The sequence below is a fragment of the Sitophilus oryzae genome, unplaced genomic scaffold (assembly GCF_002938485.1).
Source record: "Sitophilus oryzae breed Bouriz unplaced genomic scaffold, Soryzae_2.0 scaffold_1625_pilon_pilon, whole genome shotgun sequence".
Classification (NCBI taxonomy): Eukaryota; Metazoa; Arthropoda; class Insecta; order Coleoptera; family Curculionidae; genus Sitophilus; species Sitophilus oryzae.
In genome coordinates, this window is record NW_022146309.1 from 1,980,718 (window position 1) to 2,006,772 (window position 26,055).

The 26,055-nt window shown below is 30.4% G+C and overlaps 1 protein-coding gene across 2 annotated transcripts in view; it reads right to left on the reverse strand.

The window, feature by feature from the left end:
- Positions 1 to 26,055, reverse strand: part of LOC115880507 (protein artichoke) — a 140,955-nt gene that overhangs the window by 103,940 nt on the left and 10,960 nt on the right. For both annotated transcript variants that reach the window (XM_030897724.1, XM_030897723.1), the window contains exon 2: positions 5,442 to 5,697. In XM_030897724.1, the coding sequence (XP_030753584.1) occupies positions 5,442 to 5,587 (146 nt within the window). In that variant the 5' untranslated portion in view covers positions 5,588 to 5,697. The remainder of the gene's footprint in view (positions 1 to 5,441; positions 5,698 to 26,055) is intronic.

The following is a 26,055-nucleotide window of genomic DNA, read 5'->3' on the forward strand; positions in this document are numbered from 1 at the left end:
ACACTTTCGCATATGGTTTAATTGTAATTGTAACACGTGGTTCATAACGACAATTTGACTCGAAATACCAAGTGTGTGGTATCAATATATTCATAAAAAAATGCTTTTTCCAAATATGCTAACGAGTCACCCTTGTTCCATTTGAAAAAATTGACATATGTATGATTAAAAATATGATTTGTACATCTTTTAATCGGCCTAGACAAGACACGAAACCCATTAGACGATCAAAACTATTTTTCCAAGGCTCCTTGATTAAAACTTAGTGTTTTTAACAACACCATGGCACCCTGGATTGAAATTTATAATACGATTTGTTTTTAAGCGACAATGTCAAAAGTTGACATATGATATGTCATTCTATTCAGAATTCTATTATCATTTTCTATCGAATAAAGTAGAAATATACCGAGGGTGCCTTTAAAAATCAAAAGATGTAATCATTTCGGTGAAACAGAAAGAGACCAAAAACAATTGAATACGTCAATAAATCCTAATTTATGTCATATACCTACTAACATACAAATCTGTTTTTTTATCTGAAAAAATAAAAAAGTTATAGCGGTGAACCACTTTTGAGACGACCCGGTATATTAAAAAATATTGTCTCATAATGTAATATCATATTAAAATTCTTGTATGTTATTTTAGATTCTGAAGATAATTTTAGAATAAACCGGAATATATTTTTAATAAAAACATTATTAATTATTAACAGGGTTATAATTATGATTTTGTTACAATGTAAGTAAGTAAATAATGTAATATAAGAGAAAAAATTCAGATTTTACATTTTACTAAAATATTATCTAAATAAGCGCCTTTCTACAACAACGCCACTGACTCCCAATGGGTAAATTAGAATTGCCTACCGGTCAAAGTCGTTTCAAGACTTAAATGGATTATTTAAGTCAAACTTCTTGCAAATTTGGCACTGGCGAACCATATTTTATAGTTCTTGAACAGAAAAAGTCAATAAAATAAACACTTAAGCACTACAAGCTAAGAAAATGCGTTAATACAGCCGGGGAGATAGCGGCAACAAAGCTTTACCGCACGTGCGACACGTACTACAAGGTAATAAATGAATGAATAGGCTCCCTCGCCTCTAATCGGTGTTGTCATATTGTAAAGAACTTATCCCTTTTAAACAGTGTCCGACTTATAATTTAGTAGTATAAGGACTATTTAATACATCTCTGGAATTTTAGCCACACACATTGTTCAATTAGAAAAAACACGTTTCTAAAAGCTAAATTTGGTAAAAATATACCCAAATATTAACTGAACTCTATAATTTATAACGAAATAGCAATTCTTGCCATAAGAAGCTGTGTATTTCTCAATCTATCGGATCACATGCGCCCCTAACGGCGATTTTCGAACTTCATTTAGATCTCAAAAACTGGGTCCATAATTTTTGCGTTCGATTCGCCTCCTCCTTCTAGCCTCCATAGTAAATACTAAATAGAATGTTAATACCGCATTGCCCTTCAAATTAAAAAGCGATACGGAATATGCACAATTTTATCCTGAATCCATTTCTGTATATACAGGGTGCTACAAATTCGAGACACGAGCATTGGTATCTCGGTAACCGTAATAGATACCAACATGGTTAAATTGGGGCAGAGTTGCGTATTGGGATGTTCACCAAGATGCCATCAAAAGAGATTTAAAAATTTCAAGGATTGCTGAGTTTTTTGGGAAAAAACTGATTTTTTTGAAAATAATTTTATTTTTTCCTGTCGTTACTTTTTAGAAAATCAAAAAACTAGTTACACATTCTCATAGCCACTTTATTAGAGCTATCTGATAGTATTTTTAGATTATCAGATTAGCTGACAATTTGTGAGATACAGAGGCCAAATCAATTTTTTTAAATACGGACCTGCATTTTTTATTTCAGGTTTTGAAAGAACTCGGTCTCCTAAATACAATAATATGCCACACTTTATACTTTTTTTTTGTTTTGAGTTTACTTTTTTTTGTTTTGGGTTACCTTAACAGCAACTAATTATTATTTAAAATAATTTCAAGTCCGACTCTGGTTTCTTAAATTATTTAATCTGATTATATTCATCGCAACAATATTGATCAGCGCTAATTAACATTGAATAAGGAAAATCGAGCCAATTGGAAGATTCAAATAATTAATATACAGGTCAGAAATTTAAAGATATTATTTTTAACTTTTTTTATTGTGAATTTGAAATCTCAGTGTACAATCTAATAATTTGTATAATATTAATCGTAGTTATTATAAATAAATCAACTTCTACAAACTAGTTTCTAATGTTCTACATGTTCGAAAGGGTTACCACCCTTCCTATCATATTGCACAAACTTATTTTTCGTTTAGTTTTATTTATAGCTCTTTGAACTTTCTTCTTATACTTCCGAATGCATTTTGTACTCTTTATTATAAATGTTGAGATGAATTGATTTCACTTTTACAAATGACGTCAAATAATGTAGCCCCTTGGCGATAGGTCCAGGAACCTCGCCGGTCATTGTACTGCTCCACCATTTCCAATCCATCTTCCGGAAAAATTATTTGATTGTTTATATTATATTATATTTATATTAATTATTTTATATTATTTTATTGCATTTGGTTTTCCGTATACAATGTTTTACCCCACATTGTTAAGTCTGAAAGCTTATGAATACTGTAACGATGAATTGAGTAAATATTTAAAAAAAAACAGAGCGGGACTTGAAATTAGTTTAAATAAATTGTGTTCAAATGACAAAACAAAAAAAAATAAGTGTTGCATATCATTGTACTCAGGAGACCGAGTTCTTTCAAAATCTGAAATAAAAAATGCAGGTCCGTATTTATAAAAATTAAGTTGACCTCTGTATCTCACAAATTGTCAGCTAATGTGATAATCTAAAAATACTATTAGATAGCCCTAATAAAGTGGCTATGAAAATGTGCAATTAGTTTTTTGATTTTCTAAAAAGTAACGACAGGAAAAAATAAAATTGATTTTCAAAAAAATCAGTTTTTCCAAAAAACTGAGCAATCCTTGAAATTTTTAATTTTTTTTTTGATGGCGTCTTGGTTAACATCCCAAAGCGCAACTTTGCCCCAATTTAACCATGTTCGTATCTATTACAGTTACCGAATGGTTACCGAGATACCAATGCTCGTACCTCGAATTTGTAGCACCCTGTATACAGGGTTGTTCACCACATACGACACGGAGTATTGTAGCTAAACGATGAGATTTTTACAAATTGTAAGTTTTGGGTTCGATGAAGGACTATTAGAGGTACAATTTTAAAATAATTTTACAAGATACAGAGTGTCCCAAATAAGTAAAAAATATCAAAGTTGTATTTTTTTAAATGGAACACCCTGTATATTATTACATTTTTAGTTTCTACGATTAAAATAAAGGTAAATTTGATTAAGATTTATTATATTTAAACCTTACCGTTTTTGAAATATTTTCAATTTTGTGAAATTGCAGTAAAAATTTTAAGGCTTCATTTCTCCAAGGGTATCAAAGTTTTTAATACTAAATATTTACTGAAGTTTATTTACTGATCAGTTATTGTGTTGCAATAATAAAAAATAATACTACCTTATACAGAGTGTCTAAAAATTTATTTTAAATAATTATTAGCTTCAAACGGCAATAACTTGTTTAATTTAAATGGAACACCCTCTATATTTTACGATAATCAGATGCACAATTTAATTGTCTATCAAATTATATTATACCATTTTTTACCTATCTCTTTAAGTTTCCGTAGAAAATGCATTTTCTTGTAATTTAGAACTTATTTATCAATATACCCATGGACTATTGACATTTCAGATTATTTTTAAAGATGTACCAAATTTTTAAAGAGTACAGATACTAATATTGTCGATATAATTCGTTTATTTCATTAAAAAATAAAAAAAACTGTTTAAATATTTGTTAAAGAGGATCAATTAATATGATTCCAGCTGTGATTCCAGTATTCAAACTACATTAACTGACTGTTTGCGTTGATTAATAATAATTGCTCCAAATACTAAAAAACTGGATTTTGTATGGGCATTAGACAGTGTGATAAAAAGTAACACCTTAAAAATGATATTTCATTTTTTAATAAATGCTTATTTATAACAACAGAGACTTTAATTTGATAAGTTATTATTATATTGATTTCTGACTCAAATCCACATTTATTTATAATAATTTATTAACGAACACAATTAAGTATGTAATTAATTAGTATATGGGCGGAAATAATGGTGTTATATTTAATTAATGGTATACTCTTTTATAAAGATTTAAATAGTTTTCTTTTTGCATACAAATGGGCTAGTAATATTATCGTTTTGCTAAAAACGATAATATTACTAGTCTGTACATTTTGTACATTTGTTGCATTAAAAACAATCTAAAATATCAATATTCCATGAATATATTGATAAATGAGGTCTAAATTATAAGAAAATGCATTTTCTACGAAAACTTGAAGGGATAGGTAAAAAATGGTATAATACAATTTGATAGACAATTTAATTTTGCATCTGATTCTCCTAAAATATACAGGGCATTCTATTTAAATTAAAGAAGTTATTGCCGTTTGAAGCTAATAATTATTTAAAATAAATTTTTAGACACTCTGTATAAGGTAGTATTATTTTTATTATTGCAACACAATAACTGATCAATAAATAAACTTCATTAAATATTTAGTATTAAAAACATTGATACCCTTGGAGAAATGAAGCTTTAAAATTTTACTGCAATTCCACAAAATTGAAAATATTTCAAAACGGTAAGGTTTAAGTATAATAAACCTTAATCAAATTTACCTTTATTTTAATCGTAGAAACTAAAAATGTAATAATATACAGGGTGTTCCATTTAAAAAAATACAACTTTGATATTTTTTATTTATTTGGGACACTCTGTATCTTGTAAAAATATTTTTAAATTGTAGCTCTAATAGTCCTTCAACGAACCCCAAACTTACAATTTGTAAAAATCTCATCGTTTAGCTACAATACTCCGTGTCGTATGTGGTAAACAACCCTGTATATAGAAAAATGGAGGTTTCAATTTGAAAAAACTTACTACTTCGTTATTCGGTACTTTTTTGGGACACTCCCGTATAACAGCAAAATATTTTTAGGATATGCACGTTTATAAACCAGGCAACGTTTATATTAAACTTTTTTATATTTTGTCTTTTTTTTCATATCTTCCTCGCACTAATGGGCCACCCTGTATTTCTAACTTATGTCATTTATCTATAAAACCTAGCTTAAAACTTCTTTTAGCTCTATATTTTTTAGAACTAAATTGTACTTTTAATACGCTTTTTGCTATAATGACACAATTTAAAATACTGTCTCAGTAGGATTTTATACTTAAACAGACCATTTATTCACTAACTAAAGCAATAATCATGCACAAATTTCTTACCATATTTGATATTCATCTCCTCTCACTAAACATCTACAAGGTAATATAACTTTAGGCGGAGGACATCCTTTTCTAGTTTCGTTTCCTGAGATTGTCCTTAGAGAGCAATATACCAAAAATATACTCCATATCCATAAATTCGTCATTTTTTTCACTATTCATACCAACTTTCTTAATTTCGACTGAACAAGGAAATGGAAATTTAACATTGTGATGAAACGTTGTCGATTAAATGTCAATGGCTTATTATCCTAAGCTGTAATGAAATGTTATTGTTAGGAAACTATCACTACATGCTTGATTTCATTTTATTGAGGATATCCGATTGCTTTTTTCATTGCATACAAAGATTTATGATCGGTTAAATGGTTACCTTTGTTATACAGAGTGTTAAATATAATCAGAAGTACATCCCTAAAACAGAATTTTTCAACAACATAAAATATTTCTCGAAATGTAGCTATTTTATACTGGAAGTTAAAATATTACTTAGATCTGATAGTTATACAAAGTAAATATACGCTGATCCTTTACAACTTCATGTATTTTATATATCTATAATGATATTCCGCTGGTGCATCCTTTCTGGGGTTAGAATCATTTTAATATGCCAGATACAAATGTGCTTCTCTGTGTTTCTTCAACATTCTACTCTAATATAAGGCAAGAAAAATCTAAAATTTGAAATCTGTGTATTTTCCACAAGTTGAATTATTGAAGGGCAGGTCATACCTAATATATCTAAACAGTAGAAGAAACTTCCGCGGGGTAATTATAATAACGGTACTGATGGTCACATGGTCACATTGGTAACAACAGAGGTAACAAGTAACAAGATGAAATTTTCCCATGAACACCCTTGATGAAGTTACAAGACTTGATGAAAGTTTTAACTAATGAAAACAGTAGTGTACACCACGAATTTGTAAGTAAAAATATAATAAAAGAGTAATCAAATTTTCAGTAATTTTACTTAAATCGCCCTAATACAAATCTCATCTAACCTATACGTTTGATAGGCGTCCTGTACAAAATATGTATTAAAATATATCTAAAAAATTTTTCTTTGGTTTTTAAAAGTGTTACCTGAATTAGAAAGTTATGTTTAAGTTATGTTTAAGTTATGTTTAAGTAAATACTTAAACATATCGTTTGTAGTATTTTATGCCTTTAGAATATTTATAATAATATTTGGAATATTAATACTACAAAGGATATGTTTAAGAATTTACTTAAACATAACTTTTCTAATTCAGGTAACAAGAAAAACTTTCTATAGGATATAGATTTTAATACATACTGTGTAAAGGACGCCGTCAGCATGTAGGATAACGAATCGACAAATTAACTTTATTGAATCTAAATCCAGAATGTATAGTGGCGGTAAAGTATCAATTTAGGCCAAACTTTATTCAGTACAGGCTAGACTGTATTCAAACACGCATCGTCGCTGTACCAAAAGAATAAAGGCTGCCTTTATCGACTAAAGATTTTAATATAGGCTCGATAGAGGTTCTATACTGTTTGGTTATACGGGTATTGAAAAACGATAAAGAGAAAATATGTTTCTTTTATCGAGATCTACCACCCCCTAAAATATTTGCACTTATTTCTGGGACACCCTGTATATCGAAAAACAATGATTATTTAGTTTTCCGAATTATAATATTTCAGGTCGGTCAAGTTTACCCCCCGTACTAGAGGAAACTCAAAAATAGATATACCACTATTTTGCACACATTTTGCACAATTTTGCACACCGTAAATGATATTTTGCACACTTACCTAAGAGAAACCAGAGCCATTTTTTAAACGGGGGCAAACTTGACCGTTCCCCCTCATCCGTTACGGCTAATTTTTAACAATTTTGCACACCTATTTTTGAAGCAAATTTGAAATTTCCCCCCCATATGTGACTAAATTGAATTTTTTTATATCAAACGAATCGAAAAATTTTGTACACCATCCTGATTAAAGTTATGAGGGTTTGAAAATTTGCAATCCCATCAGCTATGAAATTGAATTTTGTTTATATCAAACGAATCGACTAATTTTGCACAGCTCTTTTCGAATTTTGCACACTTTCCTGATAAAAGTTATAAGGGTTTGAATATTTGAAATTTGTCCCATTGTGTGTGAAATGTCCCATTTAAAAGAACATAAGTATGAGTCTGAGAGTTTTATTACGAAAATGATAAATCTCAGCGACATAAAAAACTGTACGGAACTTAAATTTCATTTTTTCGATAATTTAGAGCATGCAGAGAAGAACATTTATGACACTAAAGATTTTACACACAGATTTGTCCTAGCCCTGTTACTTCCCGAAATACCGGTCAAATTTGAAAATTTTGCATTTTTCGACATCCCTCGGTTATCCTATAACCACAGAATATCTAGCTACGCAACAGAAGCCTCGTTACATGTATAAAATTGTAGGTAGCAAAAGGAGACAGGCTTTAAAAGTCTGTCTCCAAATCAGATATTTTGATGTGGTAGTTTCGCTACTTAATAATAGAGGGCAATAAATTTAAAAGAAAACAGTTTTCTACAAACAAAATTTAAAAGAATTTTGTGCAGTGTTGCCATTATGTAATTCATATCGTAATACTTCCTGATAAAGCCTACCTTCAAATTTGCTACATCATTTAAACATATTAAAATAGATCAGAGCTGTTTTTTTCAGTTTGCCATGTTAGTTGGAATTAAAACTTATGAGCTAAATTACAATCACTTCCTGACGTTTGATTGTATAATTGAATCCTGAATTTTCATTGTAATTCGGCGACAATATAATAAGTATTGTTCTACTATTATACCACTTCCTGACGTTCGATTGTGTTCATACCAAGTTCATATTGTATAATCGGGAAAAAACGGCGTTAGCGATAGCTATGAAAATGAATATCACTGTCATTTTATATGTAAATTTATATATGGAAATGTCATCGATCGTCCTTTTCCAGCCAACTGGACGCCGTTTTTTCAGAAGCATATCAAGGTGATACCATAATATAGTACTATACTACGATACATGCCGTTCGATTGGGCTTAAACTTGGTATACTATATCTTCAGTGACATTGTAATATCGTGGTATCATGGAGCATATAAAGTGGTACCTTCTATAGTACCATATTTGATGACATAGCAATATTAGGTACATGGCGGCAATAGGGCTTAAACTTAGTATACTACGGATCTTCGGCGACATTGCAATATTATGGTACCTTAAAGTATATCGAGTGGTGCCATAATATAGTACACTATTATGATATCATTTCCTGTGGAGTTCGATTAGACCCAAATTTGGTATACTTGCGTTTCTTTATAAAGATTTGTATAATTAATAATTTTAATTTATTTTACGAATTTTAATTTATTGTTCGATGTCGTGACAGCAACTTTTATGCCGAACTAATATATTGATTAATTGTACCTGTGTCACTTTTTAAAAATCTACCTAGGTCTATATAAATAACGTGCAAACGGAAGAAATTTGTTATTATAGTATTTTTTTAGTCAGTTAACATTTTTGGTACTGCATTTTAATAAATTATTTCCATTATTATTAAACTTATATTTCATTACTAACGCTCCAGCATTAATAAATATCACTATCAATCGCCCCTGTATATTATTAATTTTAAAGGTAATTAAAAGTATTTTCTTAGTTAACATTATAAGGTAGTGTATATTAAAAATGTATATGTTTTGTAATATACTTAAACCTATTTTAATAGCCAAAGGAATAATTAATATAAGTGTATCTGACAAGAAAAGAAGAATAGAAAGAAACACATACTGCATTATACAAAATAAAAAGAATGGGATGCCAATTCAAGTCTTTTTGAATCTGGCAACTGTACATATTTAGCCGAGCTATAAGGCCGTCGACGAGCCGTCGATCCAAAACCGAAAGACCGAAAGTTCAAAATTTCTAATTATATTCTGATTATGATATTGTCGCGCCATCTAGTATTCTATTTGTGCAATTTTAGCTCTTTCATTTCGAGTATTTTTCTGTTGCGTAGCTAGATATTCTGTGCTATAACTTATCGAAAAGGTGAAGTCTGAGTTCCGTACAGTTTTTCACGTCGCTGAGATCTATCATTTTCGAAATATGACTCATACTTATGTTTTTTTTTTAAATGGGACACTTCACACACAATCGGACAAATTTCAAATATTCAAACACTTATAACTTTTGCCAGGAAAGTGTGCAAAATTCGAAAACAGCTGTGCAAAATTGTGCAGAAATAAATCAATTTCGTAATAGATGAGGGGGAACGGTCAAGTTTGCCCCCCGTTTAAAAAATGGCTCTGGTTTCCCTTAGGTAAGTGTGCAAAATATCATTTACGGTGAGCAAAATTGTGCAAAATGTGTGCAAAATAGTGGTATATCTATTTTTGAGTTTCCTCTAGTACGGGGAGCAAACTTGACGACCTTAATATTTCACTGATTATGGCTCTCGTAAAAATAATTTAAAAATAAAGAATATTTTTTGTTATATGACAATACTTTGTTGGAAAATATCTATTTTTATGTCCAAGTTTTGACCCATTTTTTTACAAAGAGTTCTTGGGTTTCGTATTATCAGGATTGGTCTAATTTCACCACATTATTCGCAGCAACTAAGCAAAACAACAAAAAGAGTCGCTATAAATTACACAAGATACGCATCGAAAATAAGGTTGCATTGTATAATGATAGAAACAAATCAAATTGTCGTAATATTTGAAAGTTCGGTTCATTGATAAGCAACGATCAGTTCTTATATTATCCTTTAAAATCTTGCTAAACTCAAAGTGAATTCAGGGCCGCGTTAAGGTAAATTCGTACCCTAGGCACTTCTTTTTGCCATCCCCTCTCAGAACACTCAAGTAAACATTTTTGAACCTACTAGGTACCATACGATCGAAAAAAAACCATCGATAAATGGCTATGAAATGAAGATCGCTGTAATTTTGTATGGAAAATTATTTGGAAATGTCATCGATCGTCATTTCCCAGCCAACTAGATGCCGTTTTTTTTTTTCGATCATACAGTACAAGCAACAATCATTGGATTAGACTTTTTTTTATTGTGTTTTCAAAAAATATGAACGATGTACTTAAACAGCCTACTAAAATGCCGTGAATAGATATTGTGACGTCGTTTATGTCGGCGGAAAGTAATGCCTAACCTTAAGCATTTTGCAAGAGCACCTGTGGGTCAGTGGCTGAGGCTATCGCTTCGTAAGTGGTCCGTGGTTCAAATCTCACGCCGACCAAGACTTTTTTTACATTTTTTTTGTTTATAGCGTGATCTTATTGCATTGGTTTCACTCTTTTTGGTTGTATTGGTTTAGTTATTTCGCGAAGAAAAAATGAAACTTCTTACTGACATCTCTTAAATTGAAGGATTTGAAGGACATGTTTCAAAGAGTGTAGTTTGAAATGTTGAAAAAGTAATAAATTAAAAATTAATATATAATTTCATTCATTTTCACAAAATTTGTATTAAAATGACCGTCTGTTCATCTTTATTCTATAGTAATTATGTATAGTCTATAGTAGCTATAATTAATAAAAATAGTTTTATACGCCTGAAATAAAATACGTCGCGTCATTACGTATTTCTAAGCCGTACGTACGCTGTGTTTTACTCCCAGGGCGTCGTTACCACTTTTCGTCTCGCGTGTCGTCTCGCTACCTCATGTGTCACGGCTTTGAATTTTTACTCCCAGCGTGCGTAAAGGAGTTTCACTTCAAAAATTTAGGTCACAAAGTCGGTTATAATTTTGTTTTCCCTTTTTTGTCCCCTGTATATTAAATGGAAGGAAGCATATAAGGATATCCGGACTCCATTCGGGTACCTCTATCCACGTGCCGAGTTTGTTTCCAATCGACTCATAATTAAAAAAAATTCTGATGATTTCGTCCATTTAGAAGCGTCGCCGTCGCCGTCGCGTCGCACAGTGCTTCGAACATATGGCTCTAGAGGACAAAAATGCAAAACTTCTCTTTTATTGTAGTCAAATAAACCTAGTTTGAATAGGTTTATTTGACACAAATGATGAGTACTCTCATTGTACTAAATGATGATGTTCTTAGTCCCACGTTTATGAAAAAATAATTTATAAATAAAAAAATGTTGGAGCTGTGTTCCATCTAAGGAAATTATAATTTATAGTATGAAAACGGTGTAAGTATTAAATAAATAACTGTGATAAAAAAGAATTGAAATAACATTAGAACATGATTCCTACAATATAAGCCTAATATAAAATAAAAATGTTTTTCTTTAATGAAAAAGAAACATTAATGATATATTTAATTAAAAAAAAACTTAAGATAAAACTTCCAAATTTATAGTATCCAAATCAAAGGTAGATGAAATATCCTCACATATAAGATATTTCTGTACATCATTTTCTAATATGTTACTTTTTCGCGTTGTTACTGTTCTTTTTGTTGGTATGAGGGGTTCGGATGTTAATAGTTACCTCTTTAATAGACCATATCCATATATTATTTTTTCCTTTTCTGGGATATGAGGTTTTATAATAAATTGAAAGTTGGAAACTTTTTTTATGCGACGTTTCGCTTCAACATAGTGGGCTTTTTCAGGCACAAGTGGTGTCTCATTTGACTGGAAGGTTCATCAATATCTAATAAAGAACACATTTTTTGAAATACAAATAATTTTGAGTTCTTGTGCTTATGATCAAGCCAAGTATTAACCAGATCGGCATTGCTTATCAATTTTACACTATCTGAAAAGTATTATAAAATAAAGTTCGTCGCAAGCAGACTCAGGTGAAGTTTGAAAACGTAATTTTTTTATACCCATTTAAGAATCATCTTAAAAAATAAATAAAAACTAAACAATCACGAACTTGTTTAGAAATAAATTTAAAGTACATACCTTGTTTAACAATATCCATAGTGGCTTTCAATTAAGTACGTACCGTTTAACTCCATATACAGAACTACTATGAATGTTATTCTTTTCACTGATTTGGTTTATGGAAGATAATATACAGGATGGTTGAACATCGCTATAAGTATAAAATTACATATTCAGATATTAGTAAATTTTAACTTTTTTTTTCGATTTTTGTCCATGGGACGAAGCACTGTGCGTCGGTTCGAAACGTAAAGGGCGTCATCCTGTAACCCATCCCCAATTATGCCGAAATCGAATCACATTTTTCTTCAGTATCAAATCTTTAGTCCCATCCTGATAAAGATGTAAATGAAACGTCGGCGTCGTATCCAACTTTGCAAGTGTGCACCGTCGCTCACATAGCAAACCCACCAAAAGTTATATTTCGAAAATGACAGCTTCCAGAGAAAAACGTTCAAGTTAACGTCTTTGGATTTTACGTCAAAAACTCTACGGAACACAGTTTTCATCTTTTTGATTAGTTATAAGACAACTGAGATACAAAGGGGGACGAAAAATGCAACAGTCATGCACAAAGGTTCATGTATTATTATTTAACATTTTTAGTTTCAAAAAAAGTGGTACAGTAATGTGAAAACCGCCATCTTTGTATCTCTACTCATAATAAAACACACGAAAATCGAACACCCTGTACATGAATCTACTACATGCAGAGATGATGCTAAAATATCCCTCATTTTTGGTAATAAAAATGCAACATTTTCAACACCTAGAGTAAATGTATAGTGTTTGGTAACAAACAGATCGTTAGTCACAGTACCCTGTTACAATACAATTCAAATAATCGGCATAGTTCTTTGTATCATAGAATTGACCAATATCCGTTCCGGTTTTAGGAAAGCGAGAAATGCTTCCTGAGCCTGTACGATTAGTTCCATTAGTAACTGGAAGAAACATTCTTTTTTATATATGTATAAGTGAGGGTATCCGTCTTATAACAGGATGCACTTTTTTACAATTAAATGTCGCGATAACAATTACGAATGTATGACCAATGCCGTCTCTAATAGAACAGCCTTGGGGCGAGATTTATGACGTCACGATAGTTAGATACTACGGATTAATAAATATGTTGTAGAATACATTGAAAACATAATTATTCCTCAGATTTTTGGTTTGTATTTTAAAAATGATATAGTTTACATGAAATATACATAATATACAGTTAATAACTACAACATATATACCTATTTATAGTAATAAATACTTTGGCAAATAAACTATGAACCATACAAATGCAGCAAATGTTTTACATATACAAATAATGTATTACATAAGGTATTGGGTAAAATGTAAATATATTTTAAATTTTGGGGTTTGAAAATCGATCTAATTTAACAAAAAACATTCAATATCTACTAATAGTGATGTATTATTTGCATTCACAAAATTTATATGTATATTTTGCAAGTATCAATGTTCGAATATTTACAAATAATACAATATCATCTAAAAAAAGGCGTCAGTGATGGCTATGAAATGAAGATTCCTGGCATTTTATGTGTAAAATTATTCTAAAATTTTTGATTTTCTTGGGATTTTTAGGTTCGGGAAAAACGCTGATTAAAGTTTTCATTTGGGTTCTCATTATTTTTATTTGGTTTAAAAAAAAAACGTTTCGGCTAACTATAGCCTTCATCAGTGTTGTGTCATATGAAAAAAATAGTGTCGAATATAATCCAAAAAATTACATATAAAATATTCACACCAAATAATGTTTACAGCAATTAATAAACTAATATAAACTTATCAAAAGATGACCACATATTTTTTAGAATTATTATTCTTAACACTAAAACTATCTACATTGACTATGGAGTACGCAGTAAACATTATGTGGTGCGTGGTGTGAATTTTATATGTAATTTTTTGGATTATATTCGACACTATTTTTTTCCTATGACACAACACTGATGAAGGCTATAATGTTAGCCAAAACATTTTTTTTAAACCAAATAAAAAGAAAAATGAAAAAATGAAAACTTAATCAGCGTTTTTTCCGAACCTAAATCCCAAGAAAATAAAAAAAATTAGAATATTTAGAAACAAGGTTCAAGAATATCAAATTTTCCAAGATTGTAAAATTCTAGTTAATTATTTTATGTGTACAATTATTTAGGGAATGTCATCGATGTTCATTTCCAAGCCAACTAGACGCCGATTTTTTTCGATGATACGGTATAATTCTTACATAAAATGTAAATAACATTCGACCAATTAAAACAAAGAAATATGAATTTCTTAGTATTTTTAGTAACACCTTTATTCTTAAAACTTAATTTTGTATTGCAAATATACCAATTTTATTGTTATTTTATTCATATTGTATTCAGCCATCACTTAAATATTTGATATTAATTTGGTATTATAAATAATCAACACTATTCAGTAAAAATTACTGAACAAATATATGTTATGCTTTACATACATTATATTATCAAACAAAAACACATTCTTCTTTTAAACTTTATCATTCTTGTCTTTACAAAAATCTTTTTTAATTTTGAACTCAAAATAATATTTTTCATGATCTTTAATATACATATTCTTTATTTTTCCCTAGATCCATAATACCTACTTACGTGTTTGAATCTATCGAAGCTGAACCAACAACACTTGGAGTGGAGATTCCACAATATGAATAAAATAAACATAATTGTCCAGTTTTCTTTAATACCATCGTGGAGAATATTATTTTAAATTTATTAAAGATATTTTCAATAAAATTGTCTTGATTTATAACTCGTACCCACTTTTCTTGCTCTTCCGGATACTTTAAGCTGCCTAGTATAACTATCCTTTCCACCAGGAACACAACAAAGATGAGGCATAGCACCAAAAACACACTCCACTTAAGCTTTATTGATGAATTGTTAGAGTCTTAAAAAAAACACACAAAAATCACGATAAATAAAAAATTTATGGGCACTTTTAGGTTAAAGCACTTAACAAAACGTGTAATATTTCGTTTTTTTTTTGAGAAATAGAGTGACCATCATAGTGACCATATATCTGGTAGTACTTTATGTCACTTAAACACCAAAATAATTAGTTTTTTGCACTACAATAACAAATAATACCAAAAATCAACCGACAAAATATGAATACAGAATCTAACCCCATATCTAAGTATGTACAGCTGATGAAGTAAACAAAAGTCCGCCCGTAGGCTGATCTTTTATAGAGGGCATTGGTATGACATTTCCTGTAAGGTCTCTATGCCGGGTTATCACCCAAAACACACTGAAACCGTTTACCTAATTTGATTGCCTTTTATAAGCTTTTATTGAAATCGCAATGTTTGTATGTCTTTGAAATCTTCAAAGACTTCTACTAAATCGATTCTTATACAAGGTGGTCCGAACTGTATTCCGGAAACTTCTGCGGCATATTCTGCACATAAAAATACGTTCAAAAAGTTCGTATAAATGTATGTTCTAAAATGCTTAGATTTGAAAATACAGGGTGTAGAAGTTTCATTTTTATTTCGATTTTTTCGAAATAATTTTTGAAATAATGTCGATATTTCGATAAAAATTGGATTTTTTTAACATGAGAAATTAGATTTCGATGTTAATATGACTCCTACTTGTATCTACATGTTTTTCACCGTTTTGAAGAGTGTTAACTTTTCGTCCATCCTTGTATTACACTATTGAGTGGAAAAACATACATTTGCGCCTTATTTTACGTAAAAAATGTTTCTTGGTAAAAATCGCTGCGAGTAACCGTTCTCAAGATATTTGGATTCTTAAGAATCAATATTTACATGCCGTCAATGACAAAAATTAAACATGTTCGCTAGATAGATTTTTGAGTAAATAATAATTTTCGTAACGTTCTGATACCATTTCCGCCGTTCAACAGAAGCTGTTTTAAAACCTAACTGTCAAGTTTTGTAATTTTCGAAAAATCGCATTTCCGTGTTAAAACTAGCTGATGCTAAAGGTTCTACCGAAACCATGTTATCATAAATTTCCTAAAATGTTTGCCATTTAAAAAATTGACATGCGTTAATTATTTTAGATCTGAACATCTCTATAATAGTTATTTGTTGTAATTTTTACCAAGACACCTCTTAGGTAAAAATCACGAGAAAAACTTATTTTTGTACTATTAAAATATATATAAAAAATATACTATTTGTACTTAAATAAATTTAATATTAACTAGAGTTTGTCTTGCCTTGTATATCTGTTGTAAATTAATGTTTTAAAATCACGAAATTTCTAGAAAACTTACAGCTAGGTTTTATAACAGCTTCATTTGAATCTACGATACTAAAATGTCTCGAAAATTATTAGTTCAGACAAATATCTTTCTAGTGAAAATCTTTAATGTTTGTCATTGATGATATGTATTGATTATTAAGAATTCAAATATCTCAAGAACGGTTGCTTGGCACTGATTTTTACTAAGAGACATTTTTACGTAGAAAACGGCACAAATGTATATTTTTTCAGTCAGTAGTGTAATACAGGGACGGACGAAAAGTTATTACTCTTCAAAGCAGTTAAAAATATGTAAGTGGCGACCCCTACAAGTAGGAGTCATACTGACATTAGTGGCGGCTCGTGACCCGTGTGACTGGGTAGGCGACAAAATTTTAGTTGTGTCTATTTGCCCCCTCCCCTCCCCAAACGACAAAACAAACAATTTGAAAGCCTCTGGAAATACATTTCCAGGATTATTCTCCTTATTTTATAATCGAAATTATCATATCTATTGTTAATACCTGCAACTTATTCATTAATTTATGTTGGTCAATAACATTTTTTGTTTGTTAAATCACTATTAAATGTTATATCAGATGTTAAACCGGTTATATCATTTTTAATAATCTCGGACAAGCTCTAAAAATGTTTCCAATTTGCTTTAAACGTTTTTTGAATTTTCATATAAAAGTTTTAAATGCTACGTATAATGAATCATATGAAATATCCCGTTAACGAAATGTGACATATCCTCTTATGAAATATCGGGAATATCCCCTTAACTTCTAAGGCCTACCGAGCCTCCACGACTTCATGCGAAGGCGACCGAAGATTTCGCCTAAGCCCCGCCTTAATACGATACAACTACGACTTACGTCGCGTCGCTACCGCACGATGAGTTAGACAGAGACAGAAGACTGCCGTACGTCGTACATCGACTCTGATCTTAGACAATGAAAGAGAGGGGACAGGTAACAGGGCAGCTGAAAGTGAGGCCACTTGTCACCACGCGAAATTCTCCAATGGCGTAGCATCATAAATTAGCTTGTCCTAGACGATAAAAAATATTTATTAAAACGTTAACTAATATATCGTTTATTTTTGAGTAATGCATATACAATTTTGTATTTTATAGTCTCACCTTTATAATATTAGAATATCTAAGCCGATAATGCAAAATTTATTTAACAGTCACAGTGAACTGATTATCAAGACAATTATTTATTTATTAACGTGTGTATAAGGTATAATTAAATGAAAAATAATGTAAATATATATGTTTTAAATGTGTATATACATGATCGAAAAAAACGGCGTCTTGTTTGTTTGGAAATGACAATTTCACAAATTAATATTAAAAATTACATTATTCATTGAATCCGTAAGCAAGTGTGAAGGGGATTGGCTAGATTCATTATTATACCGTATGATCGAAAAAAAACGACGGCCAGTTGGCTTGTAAATTACGATCAATGACATTCCCCATATAATTCTACATATAAAATGACATAAAAACTATACAAAACGACATCGAAAAAAGACGGCGTCAGCGATGGCTATGAAATGAAAATCGCTGTCATTTTATATGTAAAATTATATGGGGAATGTCGTCGATCGTCATTTACAAGCCAACGACGTCGTTTTTTTTTCGATCATACGGTATAATATAATGAATCTAGCCAATCCCCTTCACACTTGCGTACGGATTCAATGAATAATGTTATTTTTAATATTTGTTACCTTCAATCATAAGAATATTCTAATTTTCCACAAAAAAATAAACAATTCTAGAAGCTTTGTGTTATTTTATTTATTTTTAAATTTTTATTAATTACTTACTGAAACTGTTATTATACACCAAAATTAGCAAATTTTTTGAAAGAATATTTAAAAAAAATAGGAACAAGTATCCCACCACAAGTTTGTCCACCCCCAGCAAATCTTGGCAGGTAAATTTAAGTTTTATATAACAACTATACATATAGATTTTTTATCACTAGAATTTTTCATTTTTTTATAGTTTACAATTATTTTACTATTTGATAACAATACTTTATACATTTTCTTACATGTAAAATATGTAAAAAAATGTTTGTTGCAGAAATTGTATTTCTCTAATTATAATTCCCTATGCCACTGGAGAAATCCATGCTGAGTAGCATTATTTATAGTTTCAAACATTAATTATAATACAGGATATTGAAAATACTACTTGGAATTATTAAAAATAGTTTTGTTAGGATGTGGTACAAGACATATTAAAAGCATTTTACATATTTTTACTGCTATAATGAAAAAAAATGTATTTTTTATGACCACATAACAAAAGTTGTGTGTCGCTTCGGCCTTTGCATCCATACGCTGAACATTTCACCATACTAAACAACACAGTGTATAAATTTAAAACAAAACAGTATTCACAAAAAGCATAAATATTCGCTTGGTGTCACCTCGAAATCTTGTCACCAAAGTATGGCCGCCGTTCAAATTTTGGCCTCAAAAATTTTTCACTGCAGAATATGCGTGTTAGCTGTCCCCTCTCTTTCCTTGTCTAAGACTCTGATAGTAGGCAATGTAGAAATCGCCGAACACGGTCAAAATTATTTTGTTTTCTAACGCAGCGGCACAGTCAGCGTACGCCAGGCTGTAGTGAATATTTTAATATACAAGACCACAAATATTAAAATAATATTGATTATTAAAACACACTTCCGTGTATTAACAGTAATTTTATGTATTGGTAACATCAATAGTGGTAACTCAATAGTAAATAATGTAATGTAATAAACCGCTTAAATTCTGTCAAAATCTTAGGGTACTCTAAGGTTTTTGCCTAACCCGACGAGCCGCCACTGATTGACATCGCAATCAAATTTCTCATGTTAAAAAAAAACCAGATACGAAAAAATTCGAAAAAATCAAAATAATAATGAAATTTCTACACCTTGTATCTACGAAACGAAGCATTTTAGGACATAAGTTTATACGAACTTTTTTACTTATTTTTATGTGCAGAATATGGTGCCGAAGTTTCCGGAATACAATTCGGATCACCCTGTATATTCAATTATAAATTGGGAAATGGGTCTTGTGACACGTACCATTACAACAATGTGATCTTATTAATATATACGCCAAATTATGGCATTTTAAGGATATAAATACCATCTTCTGAAATTTATTTGAAGATTTATTTTGCTTATACAGGGTGTCTTAAATAAGTGCAAATATTTTCAGCACTGGTATATCTCGACAAAAGAAAGAGGGTTTCTCTTTACAGTTTTCCAGATAAGTCCCCAGTATCCCAGTTACTCAAGTTTAAAAATTAAAAAAAATATATTTCTTTTAAAAAAAATTGAGAGCCACCGGATATTTTTCTGTATTTCCATCTTTTTTAGTGCTGTAACCATGGTTGCGTGTATATCAGAGATTAAGAAATTATACCGTGGGAAAAATTGACGAGAACAGGTAGTTCTGAAAATTTTTCTAAAATATACAGGAAACTTTAAAAGAAAATGCACGATTTTCAACATATTTATTTTGCGAAAAAAAACCTTATAGGTGCGTCCCTGGTGTCGAAATATACCACCCATAAAATATTTGCACTTATTTAAGACTCACCCTGTGTACCATGATAGTACTATTTGTTTTTAGAGGCAGATTTGGCAAATCTGCCAAGAGTTACTATAAATGCGGCATGTTTTAATGCTAAAAGTATGTCGATATATTCACCAGCATATGTGTTATCACTGGAATATTTTTCTAAAAAAAATGTGCACCACTGACTTTGTTCTCTTTTTAGCAAAATTGTGAAGGCCATTTAATGCCGATTAAAAGTTGTATCTTGACATTTTGTCGGTTTCGAGCTCCTTGTTTAGATAAACGCACTTTTATTAATCATAATTCATAAACTTAAAATAAAAATAAAATTAATAAATTATTTATTTAATCTAATTTATTAATATATTTTATTAAGATGTATAAAAATGATTGAGTTTAGTGCTACTTACAGCAAATTATGATAAAAAGTAATGGAATTTAAGATAACAGAAGACCTATTTTATAAAAGTTTTAACACCCTGTAACTTTAGAACTATATATTTCCGCACCTATATTAAGAGGAACTTTTTCATGTTTTTTGATGAGGAGTCAATGAGTGATTATTTAACACTTTGGCCAGTTAATGATATTAAAAAATTGTAAAGGTTTGCTATTAGACTTATTGGATTAAGGCAAATTAATAAAATTGCGTTTATCTCATCAAGGAGAACGAAATCTACAAAATATCAAGAGATAACTGTTAATTGGCATTAAACAGTCTACACAGTTTTGTTAAGTAAAGGAAAAAAGTCAGTGGCATACATGTTTTTATAAATATTCCAGTGATAACCCATATGCACGTCCCTGGTAAATATGTCGACCTTTGAATAAGAAGACTAAGGAAGGAGCATAATGCTATCCATGTATTCATGCATGGTGGGCGGAAAAAGCACTCTAGAGTGGGGATCCTTGACAGTTCTGTTTGACGATTTATTTGACACATTTGAATTTGATTTGAAATTTTTTGGATTTGTCAGCCTTTACGGAGCTTATTTTATGTTATTTATTATTTATTCTACTACTGATAGTTGTATAAAGGTAGTAAATCTAGATGGAAGTTGTGGCAGAACTTAAATTAACAGTGACACTATCGCGATTTTTTAAAAAGTCAAGTTAGAGAAGATTTGAAACTAAATCGTTTACTTTACATGGATGATTTGAAGCTGATGGGAGCTACTAAAAACCAACTGGAGCAAATGCTGAAAATAGTAGAAGAGTTCTCTGAGGATATAGGAATGAGTTTTGGAATGAACAAATGTCGTATTCTTAATATCGTGAGAGGTAAATTGGCACATGACAAATTCGAACTTCATAATGGGGAAGCTATTAAGGCGATGAAGAATGGAGACACCTATAAGTATCTCGGAATAAAGCAGGCCCATGAAATAGAACATAGGGCAATGAAGGACGACCTTACGGCAGAATTCACCAAAAGAGTTAAACGTCTGGTAAAAACTAAGCTCGATAGTAAAAACCTATTTAAGGCGATTAACTCATATGCATGCTCCGTGCTTGGTTACTCTTTTGGAATAGTAAAATGGAGTAAAACCGATCTAGTAAACCTTGAACGTAAGATCAGAACTACACTCACAAAAGCACAAAAACATCATCCTAAAAGCGCAGTTGAACGAGTAAGTTTGCCACGATCACAAGGGGGACGAACATTAGTAGATATATGCAAACAATTGGATCAACAAATAACGAATCTTCGAGCTTACTTTCACAGAAAAGCATTAACTTCAACTTTGCATAAAGTAATATGCGCGGCAGACGACTCAACTCCCCTCCTGTTGAACCAACATGAAATTCAAACGCACCATCAAACTAACGCCCTTGCATGCAAACTAAGCCCTTGCATGGGAGGCACATCAATGATGATGATCAAGATAATGTCGATACTTTGGCGTCGAACTATTGGTTAGTATCGGGACAGTTGTTTCCTGAAACCGAGGGCTTCGTAATGGCTATTCAGGACCAGGTAATCGCAAGCAGAAACTACCTAAAGTATATTGTGAAAGATACGAAAATCGAAAATGACAAATGCCGATACGGATGCCAAACAGCGGAAACCATACAACATATCCATTGCCTGGAAACTTATATGGTGAAATTTTGATAATATAATTTAGTACTGACTAAAAACACGGTACGTCGCTAGTTGTAGGAAAAATAATTTTTAGAGGTTACTAGTTTATTTGGTTGCCTATGATATGCATATACAGGGTGTTTCCTAATTAATCTAAAAAATAAAAAATCGTTAGAAAACGGCTTAAGGCGGGCTCTTAATAAGTATATTTATTTTTTTCTCGGCAACCGTTTGATGAATAAGAAAAACTCAAAAGATCAATTTTGTTGAAAAAGGATGGCCAGTCAAGAAAAAAATATATTTTCTTTAAAAAATCAGTAGTGTACCATTTATGTTAAGCAAAATATCAATTTTTTTTTAATTTTTAACACCCTGTAGATCAGAAAGGAAGTACTTTAGACCTAATGGTTATATAAAAATTGTTTTAAGAAGACATGAGGAATCACACCACAATTTTGTAGACTAATTGGAAAAAACCCTGTATATTGTCAACTTGACAATGATTGTTGATAAATCAAAAAATACCTTTTCTGTGAAAAAAGCCCGATTTTCGCAGGAAAAATTTTGGTTTTTATTGAATTTGGACCTGCGTCTGCAAATATCGGTATGTTTTTTAATATTCTATCTATCTAAACTTTAAATATCATAGTCAGAAATAGTTTTATTATTTATTAACTGTAAAAATGATATACTTATAAGTTTTGTCAAATATTGTGATTTACTTTCTACCTTGTAGTCAAAATTTATATTTAATAAACTGTAAAATATATATATATATATATATATATATATATATATATATATATATATATATATATATATATATATATATATATATATATATATATATATATATATATATATATATATATATATATATATATATATATATATATATATATATATATATATTCTTATGTTTTATTAAAGTTACTCTGATATACTAATATATCAGTGTAACTTTAAAACTAAATCCTTTGAAATCAAATATAAACATAAAAAATATTTACAGCAGAAAAGGCGAAGGCGCTGGGTTAAACGTAGTCTCCACTAAGAACACGGAGGGGCGCTTTGACCCAAAATTTTACTATTATGTTTCATATCTATCTTAATAGAAGATTATTTTCTTTTATCTATGAACATATCATAGGCGGATGTCAGATGTTTTCTGCAACCGAATATAAAGCGAGACACGATTCTGTAACGAAAATATTACACCAGGAACTAGCTATCAAATACCAACTACAGCAAGCGGAAAAACTCCCGTATTATAAATATGTTCCAGAAACAATTTTAGAAAACAAAAACTATAAAATGTATTGGGATAGAACCATCCTTACAGATCATACAGTAAATCATAATAGACCGGACATCCTATTAATCGATAAGGCTAAGAAAAATGTAATCATCCTCGACGTGGCCATTCCTAACAACAACAATTTGGGTAGCAAGCATTGTGAAAAGATTGCCAAATACCGAGATCTCCAGGAACAAATTAAAAAACAATGGAAAATAGAGACCATAAAAACGATCCCGACAATTGTATCAACAACGGGCCTTATCCCAAAACAACTAAAGAAGAATATTAGTGAGTTGGGGCTCAACGCTCAATTTATATAAAAGTATGCAAAAAGCAACCTTGCTGGCGACCGCGCGAACAACTAGGAAGTATTTAGGTAACCCACATAAACCTCAAGAACCCAATACCATAGAAAGTGTTCCCACCGAGCTCAATCCCTCTGATATCTAATATCTGGGATGAGTGAATGTTCCCTTCAAAGGAAGTGTGAATGCCATAATGGCTAAGTAGATAATAATAATAATAATAATATGTCTTTATTTTAATAATCCTCGGCGAAGTTCAGTAAATAACTGCTTCGTTAACCGAGTACCATTACAGTATAACCTAACAAATAATATCAATTTCTACTACCTTATCTTAAATTAATATATCAAATGTATAAATATAATAACAAAAAGAACAATGAAAAATACAAAAAAAAATATAAAAGATATAAAGTATTAACAAAACTATTAGTGTAACACATAAAGCACACATAGAGATCAATTAATACTTACTAAGTACTACCCGACAAAGCATTAATGAAGCACATTAATGCACAACTTTTCCATAATTTAACCATCCTCGTATTTCCCATAGCTTTTGAGATAGCAATGGTACGGTTTTTATACTGAAGATTGAAACTTTTCAAAAGTGCATAATGTTATGCTTCGAAAAAATCACCTTTCTAAGACCCGGATTATCGTCATCTGTTCCGCTGTTAAGTAATCCTCACGAGCATGAAATATATGTCCCCGTTATGATAGTAGTATTTTTATATAATAGTTAAGATTCGAATATAATAGAAGAACTCGAGTATTATTATTGTCAAACCTCAAATAACTGAATCAATTTCTATAAATATGTAATGATATAACAATACAACAATACCTATTTCATACAAAAGTATATAGAAATCAACATTTCACATTTAAATTTTAATTAATGTTAAAATAAATATAACAGGTAGGAAATAGTCCACAAATTCACGGATTTATTTAGTGTATGTATTTATTTGCAAAAACAACGAGATCAGGAGTTAAATTGCCACATCATCAGACCAACAAATGTATTCTATAGCATATAAAAAAGAATGATCAGAAGATTAAAAAAAAACATTATAAAGTGCTGCATTTGGCTATTATTATTCTCAGACCTTATATTTTAGAATGTTAAAAGCTTGCTTGTACACATACAGACAAAAGTAGGTACAGATAAAAATAAAACAAAAAGTATCTATGAACATATCTACTAAAATGCTCCCCGAAGAAGTTACAGCCCTCGAAAGGTTAAATAAAAATAATATATTTAGTTAATTTTTAAGAACATTGGTAAACCGTGTATCTTGAAATTTGATACACATTTTAGTGCCAAAGCGAATGGCGATAGTGTAAAATTCTGTATGTAACAGCCCTGAAAGGGTACTTTCCATTAAGGTAGAGGGTACTATTGGTGATACTTCTTTTATCTTTATAGATACGATAATTTCAATAAATGAAAATTAAAGCTAGAACTTACTTCCGTAAAAAAGGTTCTCTTCGTTTAGTTCGAAACGGTGAACGGTTTTGAAGATATTTGCGTTTAAAGGTTCCGTTGCATCGATTTTAGCATTATAGTTCGGGGCACTTACGATTTTATTGGGAACAAAATAACATAAAGCTGGGACTAGTCCTTAATTGATAGTAGCGATGGGAACTATCGAATGAATTAGACTATCGAATGGTTACTGAATGAATGATTTCAACTATCGAATGGTTTTATTCGAATAAAATCATTCATTCATTTGTATACTAAAGCATATGTGACAACCTCGCCGTGCGACTAAATAGTTATCGTTGAGCCACGACTATCGAATGCTTTTGATAAATGAAATTTAGTATTCGTTTGATTTTTGTGTGCGTCAGTGCATTATTAGTTCTTCCAAATTTTTATAACTTCGCCTTATAAATACTGTGCTATTTTTGCGTTTATTAAAATATTTAAAATACTAAAATAGTAGTTTTTTTAATTGACGATTGTGTGCGTGTGCATGTGTCAACATTTTTCCGAAAATTGGTGTGATTTTCCGTAGCCCGATCTTTCAATTATTTTATTTTATATGGTATATATGGTCTATTTTTTAATGAGCAATTTTGAGAAGTAGCAATCTTTAAGAGAAATGAGATGAACTTGAAGTTTTACCCGTGCCAATTTAAAAAAAA